This window comes from Corythoichthys intestinalis, chromosome 20 (genome assembly GCF_030265065.1).
Source record: "Corythoichthys intestinalis isolate RoL2023-P3 chromosome 20, ASM3026506v1, whole genome shotgun sequence".
NCBI classification, from domain to species: Eukaryota; Metazoa; Chordata; class Actinopteri; order Syngnathiformes; family Syngnathidae; genus Corythoichthys; species Corythoichthys intestinalis.
Window position 1 is genome coordinate 16,277,573 of NC_080414.1, and position 24,318 is coordinate 16,301,890.

The 24,318-nt window shown below is 39.0% G+C and overlaps 1 protein-coding gene across 1 annotated transcript in view; it reads left to right on the forward strand.

The window, feature by feature from the left end:
• Nucleotides 1-23,685, forward strand: part of mrc1a (mannose receptor, C type 1a) — a 29,656-nt gene extending 5,971 nt beyond the window's left edge. Inside the window, exons 5-29 of the mRNA XM_057824509.1 lie at nt 35-148; nt 215-355; nt 2,386-2,565; nt 2,631-2,788; nt 2,848-2,964; nt 3,033-3,148; nt 3,209-3,357; nt 9,683-9,882; nt 9,940-10,055; nt 10,128-10,209; nt 11,548-11,692; nt 11,765-11,803; nt 11,901-12,129; nt 14,422-14,522; nt 15,487-15,626; nt 15,757-15,862; nt 19,433-19,605; nt 21,738-21,843; nt 21,909-22,141; nt 22,215-22,380; nt 22,454-22,606; nt 22,687-22,803; nt 22,876-23,034; nt 23,122-23,154; nt 23,216-23,685. Of these exons, the coding sequence (XP_057680492.1) occupies nt 35-148; nt 215-355; nt 2,386-2,565; nt 2,631-2,788; nt 2,848-2,964; nt 3,033-3,148; nt 3,209-3,357; nt 9,683-9,882; nt 9,940-10,055; nt 10,128-10,209; nt 11,548-11,692; nt 11,765-11,803; nt 11,901-12,129; nt 14,422-14,522; nt 15,487-15,626; nt 15,757-15,862; nt 19,433-19,605; nt 21,738-21,843; nt 21,909-22,141; nt 22,215-22,380; nt 22,454-22,606; nt 22,687-22,803; nt 22,876-23,034; nt 23,122-23,154; nt 23,216-23,457 (3,515 nt within the window). The 3' untranslated portion in view covers nt 23,458-23,685. The remainder of the gene's footprint in view (nt 1-34; nt 149-214; nt 356-2,385; nt 2,566-2,630; nt 2,789-2,847; nt 2,965-3,032; nt 3,149-3,208; nt 3,358-9,682; nt 9,883-9,939; nt 10,056-10,127; nt 10,210-11,547; nt 11,693-11,764; nt 11,804-11,900; nt 12,130-14,421; nt 14,523-15,486; nt 15,627-15,756; nt 15,863-19,432; nt 19,606-21,737; nt 21,844-21,908; nt 22,142-22,214; nt 22,381-22,453; nt 22,607-22,686; nt 22,804-22,875; nt 23,035-23,121; nt 23,155-23,215) is intronic.
• Nucleotides 23,686-24,318: the final 633 nt, after the last annotated feature.

The following is a 24,318-nucleotide window of genomic DNA, read 5'->3' on the forward strand; positions in this document are numbered from 1 at the left end:
ACCATACGTTAACAGATTAGTTGACCCTATGCAGGACTGACCAGCGAGTTGGGAAGCGCCCTGTGGATTGGACTCAATAGTTTGGACTATGATGCAGGATGGCAGTGGAGCAATGGAAACCCTTTCAGATATTTAAACTGGGCGCCAGGTCAGTCGAGGTGAGTCATTCTATATTTGTAAGCAGATTTGTCAGAAGTCTTCTTCTTCTTAACAGGTCATCCTTCATCAGATCCTGGAATGAACTGCGCCACCTTGAATGCGGGCAAGGCTGCTAAATGGGAGACCAGCAACTGCAACAAGAAGCTTGGATACATTTGTCGCAAAGGGAACTCCACCAGTCTACCTATGCTGCCTAGTAAGAGTCCCGAAAACACATGGGAAGTCTGCAGTAGGATGATTTTGGTGTTCTTCCCCCACCCAAAAAAAAATCAGCTCTCAAAGCCAATTTCACAGATAAACATAAAATCTGGCAGATTTGTCTATCATGAGTAGACACACAAAAAAGTATTTAAAAACCCATGCTAAAAAAAAAAAAAAAAAAACAAGGGCAGGCTGTCATTTTGGTTTGAAGCAGCCATTTCTGAGTTACCAAGTATTGGTATTGCCACTTTTGGAAAATTTAGCCCCTGAAGCTAGTTTTACTGAGCAACATGAAATTTGATAGACTTGTCTATCATCATTAACCACACAAAAAAGTCTCAAGCACCCATGCCGAAAAAGACATTGGAAATCTATCATTTTGGGTTCAAAGAGGCCACTTTGGAGTTTCACCAGTCATAGTAGAGCTAGCCTTTTTAACCAGTTCAGCCCCAGAAGCCAGTTTTACTGAACAATATGAAATTTGGTAAGCATGTCTATCATCAGTAACAGCACGAAAAGTACGTATCAAGAACCCATGCTGAAAAAGACATAGGAAGTCTGTCATTTTGGGTTAATGGAGGCCATTTTGGGGTTTCGCCAGTCATAGTAGAGCCAACTTTTTATTTTTTTAAAAATTCAGCCCCAAAGCCAGTTTTCTACAGTTATCCGAGTCTGACGATGATAAGTCACGTCAATGTGCGAATGCATGCAGCAAAGCAAAACACCTGGACTCATTTATCCGTTCAATTGGCTGACATACTGACATGTGATCAGCATAAATGGTTAGCTCTGATTGGTTCAAATGTGCATGTTTTCTGAAACAGCAAAAAAAAAAAATTTTTTTAAAAATAAGCTTGTTGAATTGATGCGACAAAAAAAGGGCAATGCAACATAAAATGGATCAAATCTTTAAGAGCAACAAAAGAGTTGAGGAGGCTTATTTATCATATTTAGTTTTATTCACTCTGATGGGGAGGTTCAGAACATCTTAGCTGTTAATGTGAACTTTGGACTTATATTTGTTCATTTATGTCAGGCTTCTTATTCATTTCCTTATGATTTAAAAAAAAGTCAATGTTTGCGCGATCTTCAAAATATATTCCATTTCACTCTGCATAATAGAAGTCATTTGTACTTATTTTTCTGAATGTATGTTACTTATATCTTTATTATAAAAAAGGAAATGTTTACATTAACTTCAATTTTAATATATATCCTATGTTCTTAAGTAGTTAAAATTGAGATTTGGCATATAGTATGTGAGGAAATGAGGAAAAATAAAAATTAGGGAATGGAGGTTGGGGTTATTGCTGTTTTTGTTAACTTTTATTTTGCAAATCATTGAAAAAATAAAATTTTGAACAAAAATCAGTTTTTGTATGTGTTATAAAAATAACTGTCCTAAAAAGGTTTTCTTTGCATTTCAGTAGATTAAGAGGTTTGACCCCCCCCCCCCCCCCCCCCCCAAAAAAAAAAAAAGAATAAATCAATAAATTTAAAAATTCTGGCTCCGTGGCGACCTCCACGTCGGGGAGTTCCGGCAAGAAATTCTAGCCACTTTCACCCCTGGTTACCATGTATTGGTATTGCCACTCTTTTTGGAAAATACAGCCCCCAAAGCCAGTTTTACTGAGCAACATGAAATTTGGTAGACTTGTCGATCATCAGTAGCTACGCAAAAAAGTCTCAAGAACCCATATCGAAAATGAAATAGAAAGATATATTTTGCGTTCAAAGAGGCTGTTTTGGACTTTCGGAAGTCTTAGTAGAACTAGCCTTTTTTTTAAAAAAAAAGATCAGCCCCCAAAGCCAATTTTACTGAGCAGTAGGAAATTTGGTAGGCATCTCTATAATGGATAGACACACAAAAAAGTCTCTAGAACTCATGTTAGAAAAGACACAGAAAGTCTTCCATTGTGGTTTAAGCCACCATTTTAGACTACCAAATCCTTGGGTTTCCATGTTTTTGGGATACTTCAGGTTTTGTCAAACAACCACTGTATTAGTGTAATCCATTGGTTGCAGTTAACCAGCCAAGTTTCTGCCCCAACAATTGGGTCCCTTACGGCGGCAACTGTTACTTCCTTGAGAGGAGCAAAAAAATGTGGAAGGACGCTTTAACTTCCTGCCGCAGAGACGAAGCCGACCTGGTCAGCATTCACAACATCGAGGAGCAGAGCTTCATCATCGCTCAATCCGGATATCGTAAGAAACTCATCGATTCAGAGGTGTTTAAAACTCTTCCAAAATGGAGAAACGTTGCTTTTCAGAGTCGACCGATGCCTTGTGGATCGGCTTTAACGACCAGAGGAACCAAATGTTGTTTGAGTGGTCCGACCGCTCTCAGGTCACCTTCACCCAGTGGATGACGGACGAGCCCACCCACGCCACCAACCTTCAGGAGGACTGCGTACTCATCAGAGGAAAGGTAGGTAAACAAAACTAGGGAAGAAGCCTAGTTTGGAACTGAAATTGAAATCTTTTCAGGACGGTAGGTGGGCTGACAACATGTGCGAGAAGGAGTACGGCTATATTTGTAAGAAGAAAGCCTCTTCAAAAGCGGCAGAAGGAAGTCACCAAGAAAGCAACGAGGGATGCAAGCGTGTAAGCTACCTAACGAAAACGTGAATCTCTCGTCAAAAATAAATCATCATCACACTGTTGTTTATCAGGGTTCCTTCAGGTACAGCTCGTATTGTTACACCATCGGAGCTGAGAAGAAAACATTTGATGAAGCGAAGCAGGCGTGCTCACAAGATGGAGGAAATCTCATAGACATAGCCGACAGGTATTACTTGCTAGCGGTTTCTTGCGTTTGGCAGTTTACTGATTTTACTTCTTTATCTAGGTACGAAAACGCCTTTCTGACCAGTTTAGTGGGCCTCAGGCCTGAAAAGTACTTCTGGATGGGATTCTTTAAAAAAGAAGACACGCACTCATTCACTTGGACCAGCGGCAGGAAGGTGTCCTTCACTCATTTCAACATAGGCATGCCAGGTACCTCATTGAATTATTTACTGTTTTTATTTAAAAAGTGAATGTATTTTTTAGGGCTGTCAAACGATTAAAATTTTCAATCGAGTAATACAGCTTAAAAATTAATTAATCGCAATTCAAACCATCTATAAAATATCCCATATTTTTCTGTAAATTATTGTTGGAATGAAAAGATAAGACACAAGACGGATATACACATTCAACATACGGTACATAAGTACTGTATTTGTTTATTTTAACAATAAATCAACAAGATGGCATTAACATTATTAACATTCTCTTAAAGCGATCCATGGATAGAAAAACATGTAGTTCTTAAAATATAAATGTTAGTACAAGTTAGGGCTGGGCGATATGGCCTTAAGTACGTATCACGATAAATTGAGCAGATTTATCTCGATAACGATAAATGACGATAAATTCGCCCAAGCAAACTGTTATATAATTTGAAAATTTGAATCAATGCATGGAATACAAATTAACAGTTTCTCGTTAAATTTATTTACCAGCTTTCAATTTAACAATTGCACATGCAGTCTAAACATTAAGTATTAAAAAAAAATCTTGGAAAACGGTAAGAATTCTTGTGTGAACATTTATAACAGCTTGTATGACTTGAAAAATATCATCACTTGAATTTCATTAAATTCATTCCGCATTGTTATACACTAGATAGTGGCATACGTTTAGATATTTAGAATAGATACAAATACGACACATCCACCCGCCCCCCAGAAATTATACTTAATCAAAAAATAAAATGTTTCACAAACCTTTCCTTTCTTTTATTCGGCTCAATTATTTACATCTTATGATTTTGGAAATCCTTACATTATTCAATAAATAATATTCCTGTTCCCAAGCACTGTGCTTACTGTACTGTAATTTTTACAAAAAATAAACAATACATAGTTACTCCCCGTCATCTAGGACGAGCCACTTACAAGACTAGCACTGTCGTGTATTACAAATACTGCTTTGAACACATCTTCACAGACAAAAGCAATGACACAGGCTTAAAGAGGTCAACTTTGATTGTGTAAATCACACTTAATGACGACACGATCTCCTGGTTGAAATAGACGACATCCACTTAATTCTATTGAAGATACTGTATGTAATGCTGAGGCAATTTGTCAACTTTACTTTTAAAAAGAAACGTGCACTGTTTATCCAGTAGATGGGGCTCTTGCAGTGTGTCAAACAGTGATTCAATTTAGGGCAATTTTTTAAAAAGTGGTTCATTGTTTCAGAAAGCCTCGGTTTTTCCATCCCTATCTGGAAACTGTCAAGAGTTAATGTCGGGTGAAAGTTTGGCGAAGATAACTTAAGCCCGACTTCATCCCGTTTACTTGTAGCGTTAGCCGCTAGCGTTAGCAGCTAGCGTTAGCCTACCGGGATTCTGTTTGATTGGCTTCCTGAAAACCATGTGACTCCAAACGTAAGCACACTTTCTGCTTTCTTAAAGGGGAATGAACATAGCCGAACAACAGAGTCAAAGCGGGATGAAAAGACTATATTTTATTCTTTTATTAAATTACCGAATTTACCGACATGGTCAAAATTACGTCGGTCATCGTGAAGAATTTCGGTAACGGTAAATTTTCGGTTTACCGCCCTGCTCTAGTACAAGTTATAGAAATTTTATATTAAAACCCCTCTTAATGTTTTCGTTTTATTAAAATTTGTAAAATTTTCAATCAAAAAATAAACTAGTAGCTCGCCATTGTTGATGTCATTTCCCCATGCTCACTCCTCAAACCCATAAAATCATTTGGACCCAAGCGCCAGCAGAGGGCGCCAAACAACAAAAAAGAAGTAACAAGCGGACATTACACTGCTGTCATTTTAATCTGAGCGGGGCATGTGTGTTAATTGCGTCAAATATTTTAACGTGATTAATGAAAAAAATTAATTACCGCCCGTTAACGCGATAATTTTGACAGCCCTAGTATTTTTTTCCCTGATGTTTACTGATTTTTTAAAGTGTTAAATAGAAATAAGAATGTTTAATCTTTTTTTTCCATCATTGCTTTTGTAATTTAATTTTAAAAAATGCATAAAATCAGTATTTTAATAAAATAAATGCATAAGTGAATATTCATTATTGAAGCAACACTAGGTAACTTTTCAACCTTTATAAAATATTTTCATAAAGTTTGTGATAATATGTCGACTGACAACTAGCTGAATGACACCTTTAGAGCTGTCCTGACTAGTTGAGGTAGTCGATGTCATCGATGACGTAAATGCGTTGACGTCATCTCGACGAGCACAACATCCCGTCGACACTGAATGAAGGGTTAAAAAAATATATGCGTGGAAAGTTGAGAATGTCGGACGCTCGGTAAGCAAGCGGTGAAAGCGGCACAAAGCGAATAAAGCGCACCAGAGTGGCCAAAACATTGACTTATTTCAACAAAACAAAGGAGGGTACACCATTGTGTCCTGTCTCTTCAATGCCAAGCTTGCATACCAGGCTGCACCTGGGCTGTGAATGAACACCTAAAGCGCCGTCACCCAGTTGTAATTTTGGAAGACTGCAGGAGACAACAAGCTGGCAGATCGTAAGTCCATCTAACTAACTAAAGACGTGTTTTATTGAAGTTGCTAAGCCTATCACGATATGCAATGAGTCCATTTATAGTACGGTAAATAAAAATGAGGGCGGTAATTTTCACGGCTGTGTTTTATTGTCGCATGCGTAGGAGTGTGCATACATTTGTGCGTGTACACGTGCCTGTTGATGGTATATGAGACTCCAGTTCCTTTCACAGATGTTTATTGGTCATCAACACACCGTAGAATTAAAGTTTAGACAGCAGGGTTTAGCCACACTAAGCCACACGGTTGCTAACCGTCATATACTTTTGTTTTGCCACGACTGGATTCATTACCTTATTACTATTCGTCCTTCACATAGCCGCTGGAAACAAAAATGTTGTTTAATCCCTCTGCAGGTGACCGCGAGATTGATTTTGGATTGATTGATGATTTTACGACACTGTGCTGGTACTCACGGGAAACGCAGTCTTCCTTAAGGCAAAACACTACCGCGTTTGTCCACCGGCATCGCTAAAATTGACCAAAACTAAAAAGATACCAAGTGTCGCTTTAAGTGGCTCCAAAAAGAGGATTTGGACAGTTTTTTAGGACAAAAATTTCTCCAAACAATTAATCAACTATGAAAAAAATTGTCAATTACCGTATTGGCCCGAATATAAGACAGTGTTTTTTGCAATGAAATAAGACTGAAAAAGTGGGAGTCGTCTTATATTCGGGGTCTAGACAATATACACATTCACGAGGCTAGATGGCGCCAGATATCATTGAAGCGAATCCTGAAGCTGAGGAGTAATGTTCTGTCATGATTGAGCTCAGCTACTCTCAAGTTTAACCAGTTTGTATTATTTTATTGCAATGTTTTTCCTTATTCAGATTTGTTTCAAGACTGCAGTTACAGTTAGACCTCACTTTGATGGTTAATGCAGTTATTGCAATTTTGTTGTTTTATCACAATAGATTGGTTTATTTACACTTCAAAAACCAGAAGCCATTCATTTACGAATGTAATTGCACTTTAGTTTACATATTTAAATGTTCAGATATTAAGATTTGAATGAGGCAAAATAACATGCTTTCTCTCTCAAATATATTGTTATAATCATTTGTTTCAGATGTACTGTAAATATTTTCTGTATAAAAATTAATTTGGAGTTCAAAAAGTCTTTTTTTTTTTTTTTTTCAAACTTGAGTCTTGAAAAAGAGGCGGTCTTATAATCAGGACCGTCCTATATTCGGGCCAATACGGTAATTTAGCAATGGGTTATTTTTATTTATTATCATGATTTTTTTTTTACCTGTCCTGTTCAGCTGCTTTCACATGGAGAATAGGAATTTGAGTGTTTTAATATATCACATGGAAGTTTGATCTATTCCCATTGTAGTTGTTTATTATGTTTTATTTATTAGGAGAGAGTAGTGAACAGGAAGGGGATATGGGGGGACAGAAAGGAAGAAGGCAGACAGGAGAGGAGTAGAACAAACAACAACAAAAAATACATTATAATACAGGTAGTCCCCGTGTTACGACGGGCTCGACTTACGCGATTTCGACTTTACAACTCTGGAGTCTCGTCTGCCATTGTCTCCACTCATTTTTTTTTTTTTTTAAGCTGCGTAAACAGTGCCTTATTGTACCACACAGTATCTTATTTTTAACCTTATTAACTTGATGTGTTCTGCCCTCACAAAAAGTGAAGTTGGTCAGCTTGACGGACAGCAAACAAGGCAATCTTGGGTTTTTGAATCTTTTTCCTTCCTTCACTTTTGACAATTTGTAAAGCTGTAACACATATATGTATGCCTATATTCAAAACGACACACATTTTAACAATAAAACACCTGATACAAAACAATAGGTGTTCAAACATGCATCTTGTCTGATCAAAATGTAAATTTAGTGGATTATATTAGCCTAATTTGCCTAGCAAAAGTCTGTTAGCTTAAATGCTACAAATGCTAACGTATTTTAGGGTGACCAAACGTCCTCTTTTGCCCGGACAAGTCCTACTTTCATGTAGTATCCTCGTCGTCTGGGCGGGTTTTATAAATTCATAAAAATGTCCGGTTTTTATGATTTTTCACGGGACCAATTTGAACAGAATCCCTCCGGCCGCTGGGTGGCAGCGCCTGCCTGCGATGACATGGCTCCTAGTAGTAGGGAGGGAAGGAGTAGTTCTTCTTGTTTTTGTTAGCAGTTTACCCCTATCATGAGGCATTACCGCCATCTACTGGGTTGACGATTTGGCCACAACGGCTGAAGTTTTTTACGATAAATACGTATATAATGGCAACTGTTGACTTCTGTCGGAACTTTGACTGTAAAATTCCGTTTGATGTCGCATCGTTGCGCTGCCGACGATTGTAAACTTTTATAGCTAAGTTTGATTTTTGCCTTAGCTAGCTATGAGTAAGCTAAACCACGCTAGGCATTATGGGAAATGTAGTTTTGAACTGCTACGTTTGGAAACATGCTGGTTGAATAGTTTGTCAGTTTATTTCGGTTATTGTTTGTGTGCAATCTAGAACATTGAATGAGAATATCAATTGAATGGGAATAACAATTCGTCAAGGACAATTGTCGTGATAGTAATTTATAAAAATGTTTAGTTGGCACATAGCCTACTGCGTGTATGTGTATTGACTGGACTACATTTCCATGGGTCTGCATTCTATATACATTATTTATTTATTTATTTTCAAACTGCATTTTTCCATCCAGAGTGAGGGGGCACACTTTAAATAATATTAAAATGATATAGGCATCTTTGAGTGAACATCGAGTAAAATTCAAGTATCTTGAGGCCGGGCTGAGTGTCCTCTTTTTTGGAAATTAAAACATGGTCACCCTAACGTATTTACTTGCCTGGCACGGCCATACTGTTCTCCCTGTATTTTTTAAACACTGAGAGAAAAGTCTGGGACCCAGCCCATTAACGGCCTCTCGAGCAGGTACAAAATCAATCGACAAATCAGATTCGTTTATTTGCGTGTGACGTGTTCTTAACGAGCAACGTCACTCTTGCGCGTCGGAAGTCGTCTCCACAACAACACAGATGGTGAACAGGGGAGCCAAGAATATGTTCCAATCCACGGTAAAATCAGTTTTAAATTACCAAAAACACATCGACACGAGTCATTGACAACAGTCTATCTCGCGCTAGCCATGTTGAATAAACTCCGCTCTCCTCGTATGTTTCCTTTCGCGCGCAAGTCCTTCGTCCTGCCCTCGTCGTTTTACTAACGTCACGTCTGCCCGTCGCTGATTGGTCCACTCCGCTGTCTGTTTGCTGTGGCTTGCTCCGCCCTGGAAATTGTATCCGCTGAACGGTGGCCAGACTCAATAGCTGGAACAGCGGTGAGTCTGGTGTACCAGGCAAGTATTTACAGTTTTCATAGCAAATCGCTCACACTAAACTCCACAAACTGTAGCACTAAACTTAATTACAAATGCATGCACACACAAATATTAGCTGAAATAACTTACAGTCTTATGTGGGCCAAACGACAGGGCAGCTATCCTATATCCATGTCAGACGAGTCTCCTACTCGGTATTAAAAGCCAATGCGGGAGTCCACCAGAGGGCAATGTATCCTCCATCATTAAACAAAATAGAATACTTTTTGGATAGTTGTTTTTTTCAAGGGATAATTCCGACCAAAATTCAGGTTACGTTGCCAGCGTAGGAACGGAACACGTTCGTAACCCGGGGACCTCCTGTTATAGGTTAGTTATTGATCAGTTTATGGTTCTGAACCGCAGACCGCCAAACGGGCTGCGTCGCCTTGGCGACAGGGGTGTCAGCCGGACTGTGGGATGTTGTGAACTGCGGCAGCAAGGAAAAATACATCTGCAAAAAAGTCGCCGAGGGCGTCCACATGACCGTCGCACCGCCCACTACTCCTGCTCTCAACTGCGACCCCGGTTGGACACCAGTGGCTAGCAGGAATGTCTGCTTCAAGGTACGAAATGTCAAGGTAAATAATTGATGAATTTTTCAACTTCATTGATGTTTTTAGGTGTACACGAAAAGCAAGGATCTGAAGAAAACTTGGCCTGAAGCGCGGGATTTCTGCCGGGCCATTGGCGGAGACCTGATGAGCGTCCATGACGCTCAGGACCTCAGAAATGCGCAGTACGTTAATGTACGCACATACTAAAACGCTGGCTAAATTAAGTTATCGTAAGGAGTTGTGCTGCTCTTAAGGTTTCATTCATCAGACGCCGCATGGATCGGACTCAGCTTGCTTGGCACCAATGAGGGTTTCGTCTGGACGGATGGATCGCCTGTGAGTATCCCTTTTGTTTTTAACGCTGATCAGTTTCCCCAGACAACGTGTAAAGCCTGTTGATAGAGAAGCTGTTTTATTTATTTTATGACAGTGTCGGGTTGGGATCCTCAGGTAGTTCACGATACGATATGATTTGAGAAACAAAGCTCACGATAACGATGATGTCACTAGGGCTGTCCCAAAGGACTAATTTTCTCCCGATTAGTCAGCCGACTATTTTTACGATTAGTCGACTAATCTAATAATTTGAAAAAAAATTTAATTTTTTTTTTTTTTTACTAATTTAGCGATGACATTTTTGTTGACGCTTATCAATTCACAAAACCATTTTGTAACCCTAAAATTATTTATTAAAGTACAAATAAACACGTAAATAATAATAATAAATCACAAATAAACAATTGAGTTCAAATGCTGATAGAATTAACTAGTGCAAAAGAATGGAATGTAAACCGATTCAGAACACTGACTTCGCCTTTCCAACATGATTCAAAACAATTCTTGAAAAAACACCTAGCATTAATATTATAGTGTAGTACTATATAAAATAATTTTATAATAATTTGAAAAATTTGGGGGTATTTACAAGTAACTTCCTGTTGATTTTGGGTTACTGAAAAGGAAGTGACTCGAGAATGTCCCCAAATGAATAGGAAGTGATTCAAAATCAACTGTAAAGAAAGTGACCTGTGAATACCCACAAAAGACACTGCTCTGGTTTCAGTGCCATTGATGGCAGCGGACGTCCAGTCCAGTCAAAATGAATTGGATGTCTAGCACTGTCAATGGCAGCCAGTGCGCTAATTTAGACACTTTTCTAATGGAGGATTTTGGTAGCAATGTTTTTGTTCCTTAATTTTTAAAGAGTGACACCTTTTTAAAATGATCATCGCAAACGACCGCGCATGTGGCAGCTTCAACCTATCGCTGGAACCCTCCAGAACGAAAGAAAAATACTCACGTTCATTCCTACGTTCAAACCCTAAGCCTAACCGCACACAGATCAACATTCCATCCCACATCTTAACAGGTGGGTGCACTCGGCTCTAATGTGCACCCCGCGTTCGTTATGGCTTTCTCAGTCCCAAAACAGCGTGTGTGGCTCGAGATCAAAACAGGAAGTAACGGTGAGCGGTTACCATGGAAATGAACCTGTAGTGAGAAATGGGAACCTTTCTCACATTTTCTATTCAAAATGCTCTCCGTACATGACTTCATTGGTCTTCATTCTACATATATTATTAAGAAAGTAATCAGAATCTGAAAACACTGGTATCGCGATATATCACCTTTTCAATATATCGTCACGCCCCTAATTTGTAATAACTGTGACAGTACGGCTATGAGAACTGGGGCTACGGCGAGCCCAACAACTACAACGACGTCGAACACTGCACCGAAGTTCATACCTACTACGGACGACACTGGAACGATCGACACTGCGAGAGCTACAATGACTGGATCTGCCAGATACAGAAAGGTAACACGTATTAAAAAGTAATAAAAACAATTGTTAAAACATGAATATTTTGATATCTCATGATACTTGCAGGAGCTACTCCAAAACCCGAACCAGTTTTCGTCATGCCAAGTAAGTCGTTCACTCAATCCTTACCATTGACGTCCATCGTCATCAATTGTAACTACCGGATTAAAACGTTGAAATCTAATTCAACTATTTTTGCCAGCGGCCAACACCACCGAGGACGGTTGGCTTCTCTACAACGATTCGCAATACTTCATCAACATGGATCAGCAGCCTATGGAGGCGGCGCGGGCATTCTGCAAAAAGAACTTTGCCGAGCTCGCCATCATCACGGCCGAGAGCGAGAGGAAGTTCCTGTGGAGGCAGATCGCCAGGGGATCCGAGGATCAGTTCTACATCGGTCTCACGGTCAATCTAGACCACTCTTTTAGGTAAGTCGAGAGGATAAGGCAAGAGGAGCATTGTGGCCCGCCAGGTTTATAAAGCACTGGGGGGAACCATGCACTATTAGCAAAACAAAAGCGTATATTTCAGAAAAAGTTGTACATTTTCAGGAGAATTAAGTCAGACGTTTCAGGAGTGAAAGTGTAAATGTTAAGTCCTAAAAAATGTGTAATGCTAATTCAATTTTTAATTAATATTGTCTTTTGATCTCAGGCCATGTATACACGTAGCAGGTTATTTGGCAAAAAGAAGAACCTTTTTTACGGTTTAGCCCATCATCCACATGCACATTTAAATGAGGGTTCTTAAAAACGCCGCGCAAAGTGAAGAAGTGCGAACTCTGCGTTTGTGCCGCCATCATGTGGACACTGATAACCGAAAATTTAACTGTGGAAACGTTACTGGCTGCGACAAACTTTGTCCCTACGTCACACATGAGACCAATGTTTACATTTGGAGTAAATTAGACAGGTGCTTTTTTGCTTCTGTTTTTTTTACTCTTGCTTTTTCATATTGAAGAATCCATGCGAAGAATGGGTATTATGGACAATTATTTTTCGTGCATTGTTTATAATGTACTTAAAAATGAATGCGGTTGGCTGTGAAAGTTTTTTTTTTTTTTTTTCCCTTAAACGTGCAGGTTTGGATGTAATTATTTTTTTCCCGACATATTAGGCTATGATCCTCGGTTTTAATAAACCCTGCTAGGTGTAGACATGGCCTCAAGGTAAAGTAAGGTAAAAATAACGTCTATTTTACTACAACAAAGTTGCATATTTTCTCAAAATTGAAGCCATAATCTTACTAGGAAAAAGAAATATCAAAAATGTATTCTTTTCACAAAAACGAGTACAATGATTCCTTGTTTTTCCCGGTTAATGGGGACCATAACCCGCTGCGATAAGTGAAAAACCGTGACATAGCCCCCTCCAAAAAAAGAATTTTATATATATATTTTTTTTTGTTTGTTTGTTTAAATTTTTTCTGTTCAATATACTGTATTGGCCTGAATATAAGACTGCCCTGATTATAAGACGACCCCCTCTTTTTCAAGACTCAAGTTTGAAAAAAGACTTTTTGAACACCAAATTAATTTTCATACAGAAAATAATTACAGTACATCTGAAACAAATGATTATAACAATATATTTGAGAGAAAAAGCATGTTATTTTGCCTCATTCAAATCTTAATATCTGAACATTTAAATATGTAGTCTAAAGAGCAATCACATTCGTAAATGAATGGCTTCTGGTTTTTGAAATGTAAATAAACCAATCTATTGTGATAAAACAACAAAATTGCAATAACTGCATTAACCATCAAAGTGAAGTCTAACTGTAACTGTAGTCTTGAAACAAATCTGTATAAGGAAAAACATTGCAATAAAATTTTGCAAACTGGTTAAACTTGAGAGTATCTGAGATCTATCATGACAGAACATCACTTCAATGATATCTGGCACCATCTAGCGTCGTGAATGGGTATAATGTCTAGACCGCGAATATAAGACGACCCCCACTTTTTCAGTCTTATTTCAATGCAAAAAACACCGTCTTATGTTCGTGCCAATATGGCATTTATTCAGATAAAGCATTGAAAAAACATACATATAAAACATGTTTTTTCACTTTTTTTCCCAAAGTACAATTATTTATTGTTTTTATGTATATATATTGTAATAAATGGTTTTCAAGCACTTCAAATGAACTCATGAGAGGTTTTAAACATATTACTGTCCCACCAAAATATTTTTAAACAAGAATAAAGTAGAAAAATGCTTGTCTTTATTAAATGCTTCACTGAGTGAGTCCAGTCAAATCTGCTCAAGCTGCACACTGACACACAATGAGTTGCCACAGTAACTATTTAACAAGCTAAACGATGATTGACGCATGCGGCGCTTTGAAGTTGCAGCTTCTAAGCTTCTCTGGAAAGATCAGACCTTAACGTCTGTTAATCGTCGTTAACTTTAATAAGCAACTCCAGTGCACTGCCAGACCAAGAAAAGCAGCAGGAGGGAGAAGGAGACTACATGATCTAATCGGGACAGCTCATCTGTATTTATTTATTTATTTATTGAAAAAAAATCCAAATTGGACTGAGGGCACGAAGTTGGAAGCGCAAAGTAGCGAGGGATCACTGAACTACAAAAATCCAACATTCTTAATTTTAGTAGGCAAAATGAGCAAATTCTTTAAAAATGGCTGATAATTACTATTAAATGATGGTATATCATTAAAAAAAATTAATGTAGACATTGTTCTCTTTCTACTTTCAGTTGGTTGGACGACACCCCGGTAACGTACACTGCATGGGAACAAAACGAGCCCAACTTCGCCAACAATGACGAAAACTGCGTGACTATCTACAAAAGCATGGGTAAGCCTGACCCACCGTTTCCTTCTTACACTATTTAACTACAAATGCAATTTCTGAAGAAATTACAATGGGGCTTTGCTGTGGTAGATACAGATCTATCAGGTCACTTCCTGTTGATTTGGGGACATTTCGGGGATACATCCTGTTGGTATCAGGTCGCTTCTTGTTGATTTGGGGACATTTATTGGGACACGACCTGATCCATGGTTGTTAATGGGATCGACTTAATTGGGCGGCAATCAAATATCAATTGGCTGTAATTATTCGTTTTTTGTCGAAAATCACAACCACACAGGTTTTCCTGCCTTTAAAAATGAATGGAAAATTGGACGTACATGGCAGTCAATGGCATGAAGGTGCATGGCTGTCAATGGCATCAAATTACTTGGGCATCAGTTGAAGGTCAATGGGCTGTCATGGTAAACGGTCAAAAATCACAAGAACTTATGTTTTCCTGCCATTGAAAATGAATGGGAAATTTGGACGTACATGGCTGTCAAAAGCATCCTGTTAGAAATGAATGGGAAAGTTTTAGGCGAATTTTGGGGGAACTGTTTTTGGCAAATTCTGAACACAACTTTTATGCCCCCTACCGTCCTGGAATTATTGATGTGTAAATATGTGTAAATTTATGTGATTTGGTCAGAAATTGTAGAACTACATACACTTTGAAACTTTTTTTTCTTCAAAAAAACGGGCAAACAGTAAATTCTGGGGGGGTCTTTCAAAAATTTTCCTGCATCGCGCAAAATTCCAGTCATTTTGATATTCAGACGCGGACGGTCGGTCAAACGGTTTGGGCTGTGTGGCACACCGAAGAAACGCCATTAAAAAAAAAAAAGGAATTTCACTATCTGGGACTTTGCTATGCAAATCCCCCTCTAACAACTACTAATTGACAATACTAGAAACCGAAATAATTTTCAGAAAATGGTTCTAAACTCAATATTGATACCTATCGAAGGCTACTGGAACGACATCAACTGCGGCATTGAGCTACCGTCCATTTGCAAACGAAGCAACGTTTTCGTCAACACCACCGTAATGCCCACCCCCGAACCCAAAGGAGGCTGCGCGCCCGAATGGCTGTCATTCCAAGGCAAGGTAAGCATGTGCACTTTATCTCACTGACAAAAAAAAATCCGACAAAGCGCAAATTAGACAAAAATTTGCCTCTTTCAAGTCGTCAGTGATTTACTTATGGTCACCTTGACTTCTTATCTGGTTTACACAGTGCTACAAGTTTGTGGGCACGGAAAAAAAATCATGGCAGGACGCCAGGGAGTTCTGCAAAAACCAGGGAGGGAATCTGGTGTCTATCGTCAACGAGAAGGAACAAGGTATGTCAAGACCTTTAACTTATTCACTGGCGCTGAATGATCATATTTCACTGCCATTGACATCAATAGATGCCCGATCGTTAGAATGACTTCACAAATTATTAACGCTACATTAAATGGACTGTAAATCTTTATGAGTTGCGCAAAGACTACCGTTAATCCCTTAAAGGGATCCACGGATAGAAAGACTTGTAGTTCTTAAAAGATTAATGTTATAACTTAAAATAATTTTATATTAAAACCCCTCTTTATGTTTTCGTTTTTATACAACTTGTAAAATTAGTTTAACTACTGAAATTTTCGGACTATGAGGCGCACCTGAATATAAGACGCCACCCACCAAATTTGACATGAAAACGGCATTTGTTCATAGATAACCGCACTGGACAATAAGCCGCAGCTGTCCTCACTGTAGTATGGGATATTTATACCAAAAAATATTAACCGGTAACACATTATTTGACTGTGGCATCATAAGACTGCCATAAGACCAAATGAACCACCATGGAGCTTTGAACCAATTGGCTCCAAAGCTTATTTGCTTCAAGAAGCTTCATTTGGCCACCACTGCTTCCTTGGAGGAGACAGTCAACCTCTGCTGCCACCTGCTGTTAACAATGTTAAAGTCCAACATGCCTCCTAGCATGCATTGCAGCGCTACAGATGTAAATAACAACCAAAATTCATGTTCTGTGCTAATTATTTCTCAGTTATGCTTCCGTATATTAATTAAAACCGTCATAAGACAATCATAATTATGACATGACACTTCCATGAGCATTAATGAATGCTTATGACAGATTCCATTTTGTGTCATCCAGCAAATTATCCCACTTTTGAATAGATTTAAATGATCCGACCTGGACATAAATTGAGTATTGTTTACACAATTTGCCGAATGATACTTAACACTTTATTGCCAAATGTATCACATTTGATACACCTAAAATTTCATGATTTTGAGACTAATTCAGAATTTTGACATTTCTTTTTGAAAAAAAAAAAAAAAGAAGATGTATGCAAGTCAACACATGCATCTCCAGGTTCCATGAGAAAAAGAAACAGAATTTAGCAAAGGTTATAGATATTAGAGCACTTATTACACATATTCATTTTGACTTTTATTTTTACAAATTTGAAAAAAAGGTTTCATTAGGACCTTATTTTTTAAATTTTGGGATTGTCCGATAATTGCTTCATGTTGCAGGTATTTAAGGGTTAATGGCATCTGTCATAAGCATTCAATAATGCTGATGGCAGTGTTATGTCATAATTATGATGGTCCTATGACAGTCTTATGACGCCGTTGTCAAATAAAGTGTTACGTATTAACCCAAATAAATAAGCCAACTATAAGGATTCAAAATGAGGGAAAAATGTAGCGGGTTATAGTCCGAAAATTACAGTAATAGATCGCCATTGTTGTTGGCGTCGCTGGGTTACGCTGCCGTGCGACTCTAGCGACATAAACATGTCATCTGTCCAACCCTTTCAATTTGAACCCAAGAGGAACAATAATGAGCATGACAGCACTGTCGATATTTCACAAAACAAGCAGCAAAAGCAAAATGAACAGGAAACACTGGATGAGACGTGACGAGAGTAGGAAAAAAAAATACGGTGTTCTGCCAAAATGTGCTACACCGGTGAAACATCTACAAGAAGCGCATTTAACACCTGAAGTACTACCATGTGCTTTGAACTTGTTTTGTTTAGATGCATACAGACAGACTATACTGACATAAAAAAAACGTACTTAAACGTTGTAAGGTAAAATAAGGGTAGTTTAGATACACTACGTGACTAATGTGGTCAACAGATCGACAATCTGCTTTAAAACTAACACAAGAAAACACAATGCTTAAAAAGTATTTTGAGCCAATAAAAAGATAATAATATACTCAACAAAAACGCAGATAGTAAGTACTCGCCACTATGAACCAATGTGCGCATGTGTTGGACGTCTCGCCACGTAAAAGGAATTGCAAAACACCGGAAGTGTTCGTCTAGTGACAGTGACAAACTACTTCATCATCCTGAGCGTCCATTGCGCGCATAAAACATGGCGCCCTCCGTAGGTCAAAACATGTACTAAATATTATACATTTTTAAATCAATGGCAATATTTCATGTTTCTAATAACATATTTTAGTAAAAGAGAACATTTGCGGCTCATTAGAGCCTACGAGTCTTTAACCCTTTAATGCCAGCAATATGAAGCAATTATCAGAGAATCCCAAAATTTGAAAAATAAGATCCTAATGAAACCTCTTTTTCAAATTTGTAAAAAGAAAAGTCAAAATGAATATGTGTAATAAGCGCTCAGATATCTATAACCCTTGCTAAATCCTGTTTGTTTTTCTCATGGAACCTGCAGATGCATATGTTGACTTGCATCCATGATTTTTTTTTTCAATAAGAAATGTCAAAATTCTGAATTAGTCTCAAAATCATGAAATTTTAGGTGTATCAAATGTAATAATAATAATAATAATACATTTTATTTCTAGAGCGCTTTTCAAAACACACATAGACGCTTCACAAGAGACATGGAATCAGTACGATAAAAAGGTATTAAAAGGATAAAAGATTAAAAGCACAATAAAACCAAGTAAAAATATAACAGAGCTAGGGGTTATGGTGGGTAAGAAAGAGTGAACAGGTGTGTTTTCAGTCTAGATTTGAAAAGTGATAGGGTAAATATGCTGCGAAGATCAGGGGGTAGGGAGTTCCAGAGCTGGGGGGGCGCAATGACTAAAAGCTCTGGAACCAAAGGTGGAGAGGCGGACACGGGGGACGGATAGGGGAAGAATAGTGGTAGAGCGAAGTGAACGGGTTGAATTGTTTAGACGGAGAAGATCGCAAAGGTCGGAAGGGGCCAGGGCATGGAGTATTTTGAAGGTGATGATGAGGAATGTGATACATTTGGCAATATAGGGGAACGTCTGAGGTTCCCTTTAAAACAAGACCATCAAGAATTTCTCCAAATTATCTAGGATAAAATTAACTACAGTAAATCCCCAAAAGTTGAGAATCTTTCAAAAAAATCATGGATTTAAAGAGACTACTCCACAATCCCCAAAAGGTTGCACTGGTTAAGCCAAACAACTGTATTTTTTAGACTATACGTCGCATCAGCTAAAATGTGCACAATGAAGAAATTACATGCATAAGTCATACTGAAGTATAAATTTCATTTATTGGATGTTGTTTTTTTTATGAGAGACCCAAGAGCAAATATCATGCATTATAGTTCCAGCAACAAATGGAGAGCAACCGGCATCTGTTAACATAACATTAACAGTTATTTAGATAACTACAGTCTAAACAGCACATTTTACCAAACTTTCAATTTCACTCTAAATCCATTTAAATCTTCATCATCAGTATCACCTCTGAACAACCACGCCCCCTATAAAAGTATAGAGCACACCGAGAGCACCCTTCCTGCGAATGTAAGCGAGGTGCGACTTCGTAAATTTCCGAAAAGTTAGGCAAGCTTAGACAACAGTCGATCCAAGTTAGAAGATACTAAAATTTAACTTATAATTTATAAAACTCTTTGTCTAGCATTCCTGACCATGCAGATGCTGAGATACCAGTCGGACTTGTGGCTCGGCATGAACGACGTCAACTGGGAGATGCACTTTGTGTGGACGGATGGCCGAGGCGTGGCGTACACCAACTGGGCCAAAGGGCATCCGACATCCACGCCAGATGGCCGCTATGCCTTCTCACAGGAGGTCTTTTTTACGCTTCGTATCTAAAAAACCTGTAGACATCATAATGTATTGACGGGACGCGGGGCCGATAAATAGGGGGCTTGCATTGTTGGCGAGGCCGTCAAAGCTGACCGAGTGGAATCACAGACAAAGAGCTGTTTTCGTTGAAAATTCTTATGAATAAATGCTTAAATCCCCAAATTCTTTATAGATATGGAAGTAAAACAGTCTCGATTCTTTGTTAAAAGCAAAAAAAAAGACTGAGCAGTTAGCATTTATTTTACGTAAATATGTCGGAGTACAATTCAGTCTGTTAGTGAATGTAGCTAGTGGCTGCCTGATGTAAACAGAGCTTTTCCGGTGAAAATTCTTGTGAATAAATGCTTAAATCGCCGAATTCTTTATAGATATGGACGTAAAACAGTCTTGATTCTTGGTTAAAAGCAAAAAAACTGTGCAGTTAGCATTTATTTTACGTAAAAATGTCAAAGTACAATGCTAATCTGTTGGTGAATGTAGCTAGCGGCCGCCTGATGTAAACACAGCTTTTTTGGTGAAAATTCTTGTGAATAAATGCTTAAATCCCCGAATTCTTTATAGATATGGACGTAAAATAGACTCGATTCTCAATTAAAAGCAAAAAAACTGCGCAGTTAGCATTTATTTTACGTAAATATGTCAAAGTACAATGCTAGTCTGTTAGTGAATGTAGCTGGCGGCCGCCTGATGTAAACAGGGCTTTTCTAGTGAAAATTCTTGTGAATAAATGCTTAAATCCCTGAATTCTTTATCGATATGGACATAAAACACTTTTGATTCTTGGTTAAAAGCAAAAAAACTGTGCAGTTAGCATTTATTTTACGTAAATATGTCAAAGTACAATGCTAGTCTGTTAGTGAATGTAGCTGGCGGCCGCCTGATGTAAACAGGGCTTTTCTAGTGAAAATTCTTGTGAATAAATGCTTAAATCCCTGAATTCTTTATCGATATGGACATAAAACACTTTTGATTCTTGGTTAAAAGCAAAAAAACTGTGCAGTTAGCATTTATTTTACGTAAATATGTCGAAGTGCAATGCTAGTCTGTTAGTGAATTTAGCTAGCGGCCACCTGATGTAAACAGCTTTTCCGGTGAAAATTCTTGTGAATAAATGCTTAAATCCCCGAATTTCTTATAGATATGGACGTAAAACAGACTCAATTCTTGGTTAAAAGCAAAAAAACTGTGCAGTTAGCATTTATTTTACGTAAATAGGTCAAAGTACAATGCTAGTCTGTAAGTGAATGTAGCTGGCAGCCGCCTGATGTAAACAGAGCTTTTCTAGTGGAAATTCTTGTGAACAAATGCTTAAATCCCTGAATTCTTCATAGATATGGACATAAAACTGTCTTAATTCTTGTTTAAAAGCTAAAAAAAACTGCAGTTAGCATTTTTTTGACATAGATATGTCAAAGTACAATGCTAGTCTGTTAGTGAATGAAGCTAGCGGCTGCCTGATGTAAACACAGCTTTTCCGGTGAAAATTCTTGTGAATACATGCTTAAATCCCCGAATTCTTTATAGATATGGACATAAAACAGTCTCGACTCTTCGTTAAAAGCAAAAAAAAACTGTAAATTTAGCATTTATTTGTTAATAAATGTAGCTAGCGGTTGCCTGATGCAAACACAGCTTTTCCGGTGAAAATTCTTGTGAATAAATGCTTAAATCCCCGAATTCTTTACAAGATATGGACATAAAACAGTCCTGATTGTTGGTTAAAAGCACAAAGACAGTGCAGTTAGCATTTATTTCACGCAAGTATTATTAACTTTGATGCCAATGCATTAGCGGCTAATTTTTCCCATTGATTTTTTTTGACAACGTTTCGAAATGCATGCATGGTACAAAAAATATAATAATTACCTTGAATCCTCGAACATATCACTCCTGAGACAATCCTTCCTATTTGTATGCTGTACAGCTTTCGTACTTTTTCAACAGAAATCCGGCGTTAGATCGCTGCGTGCGTCTGTTTGTGAATAGCTCCTCTTGATGTTGGCGGCCTCCTACTTGAATGTGAGGCGTAATGCATGACCGATCTGACTCGTCAATACATTATGAAGTCTATTCCTGTATCTAATGGCGCGACTCTAACGTTTCTCTGTCATCAGGTTTTCGACTGTGTGATGATGGTGGGCAGCATTACCAAGCAAATAGGTCTATGGAAGGTGGATGATTGCGCCGGAAAGCGCGGCTTCATCTGTAAAAGAAACGTCGGTAAGTTGTGCTATCAATGAATAAAGTGTTAGGAACTAACATCCTTCTATAACTATTCTCCAAAGATTCCCAGATCGCATCAGCGGCCACCACCGTGTCACCAAAGGCCTTCTACAAGCTTGGAAATGACTCATACAAGCTGCTGACGCAGAAGATGCACTGGGATGAAGCACGGCGGCGGTGCCAGGCAGATGACGCCGAGCTAGCTAGCATACTTGACCCTGTGGCGCAGGCCTACATAACACTCCAGATCTCCAAGTTGAACCAGTCGGTGTGGATAGGCCTCAACAGCAATGTGGTAAAGTAAACCTAGGAACAGCCGGTCTTACCATACCTGTCTGGTTCTTGAGTTTTTCCATTGTGGTTTCTAGACGGGAGGTCGCTTCAAGTGGGTGGACAACTGGCGCCTGTCGTACACCAAATGGGGTAAAGACGAGCCTAAGAGCAATTACGGTTGCGTGTACATCGATGTGGACAAAACCTGGAAGACAGGCACTTGCAGAGAGACCTACTACTCTCTTTGCAAGATCTCACCAGGTCCGAGAAATGATTCTGCAGTTCAGACTTTGCCGCCAACTTAACAAACCCGAAATTCTGTCCGTTTTTGCAGTTTTGGCGCCAACGGAGCCTCCACAGCTAGCTGGAATCTGTCCAGAACCGATTAAGAAAAGATCTTGGCTCCCGTTTCGGGGTCATTGTTACTCTTTCCTCAGCTCGCTTGTGGATAATTGGGCCCACGCTTCCGTAGAATGTCTGAAAATGGGTACGCTGCGATGAGTTTTTTTTCAGCGGAATCTGGTAGGCTACATACATATAATGTGTGCCCAAATGTCTGTCCATTAGGGGGATCTCTAGCAAGCATCGAGGACCCTCAGGAGAGTTTTTTCATTCAGCAAAATCTGGAATTCCTACAGGACGGCGCCAAGAACTTCTGGATCGGCTTGTACAAAACCCACGACAGTAAGAATTGCGCTCTTAAAACATCCGGACGCCTGCTACGTTTTGGGGTAAGTAACAACTTCTTTGTTCAAGGTCAGTGGTCATGGATTGACAGCACCGCAGTGGACTACACCAACTGGGGAGAGGGCAGTCCTGGGACAGAGTCGTGCGTTTCAGTACAATCTGAAAGTGGGAAATGGAAGACCACCACCTGCAGCAGATACCGACCGTACATCTGCAAAACACCCAAAGGTAGAGTCGATTGATGTCAGTTTATTCTACTTGGTGTGCCCCAGGGCTCTACGTGGAGACCCATCACAATTTCCCCATTTTTTCCAGTTATCGTGCCAACAGAAAAGCCTCCAGCTGTCGGTGAGTACTTCTTTTTCAGGTCTGGGTACTCAATGCTGACCATCTGCATTTTTTGAAATAGCTCATATTATGGAAGAGGTTTCCAACGGCTCCGCCGGCGTCACCGTGGCGGTGGTGCTGGTGGTCCTGGCCTTTGGGGGACTTGTTGCTTTCCTGCTCTTCAGGAAAAAGATGCCCGCCCCATCGCCATCCCCGTCAGGGGAGCCCACCTTCATCAACAAGTTGTACTTCAATAATCCCATCCGAGCTCTGGTGGACACAAAGAGCCTGGTTGGCAACATTGAGCAAAACGAGCAAGCATAGTTTGGCACTAAACTCAGTTATAGTTTCTATTCTAATCAGTTTGAGTACTGGAACTGTACAACGTAACACTCCGAAAGATGTGATTTTAAAAAATATGTACATAGGATTTTTTCTACTTTGAAGAATCAACAGTTTCTTGATTGTTCTTACAATCGCGGTTGACAAGAAATGAAAATTCTGATGTTTTTGTAAAATCAGTTGAGATTGTAAATAGATTCAATAAAAAGAGAAACTATGGACTGAAAAAATTACAATGTTTTTTTTCTCCCTTGGATAACTGGGAGTGATTCCTCTACTCTGCTTGCATCATCCGAATTAATGACACTTGTAGGATAGCAGATGCGTTCAATGGCCGTCATCTGCCGTTAGCATCAGTTAGCGGCAGCCATTTTGCCAGCCAGGCAACTTTCTCCGTGGTAACCACAGAAATCTAATCCTCAAGAGATTACTTCCGAATATTAGCCTTTTTTCAGGACCCAGAATTCTCCCGAAACAGCTTTTATCTCACGTGGACAGGTACAGTTTGGTCTTTCAAAGGCCTTTTCTACCTTTACTCTTCTAGGTCAGTTTGACCCAAAGTGGGAGGATGTTCAAAGGTAGTTTTCGCGAAGAAAAAAAAAGTCATCAGTAGCAATGAGTCAGGTCATTACTAAGACATTGTTTTGTTTTTAGGAGTTATGTACGAAATGTACTATGTCTCACAAAGCATGCCTGGTGACCTTGTTTCTAATTAATATAAGTGGTTTTCCCCAGCCTTGAATGCCAAACATAAGTTTTTTTCTAACTTCTAATTATGCTCTCCCCCCGAACCCCCTGCCGGCTTCACCCTGCCCCCGTGCTCTCTGACTGGCTGCACTAATC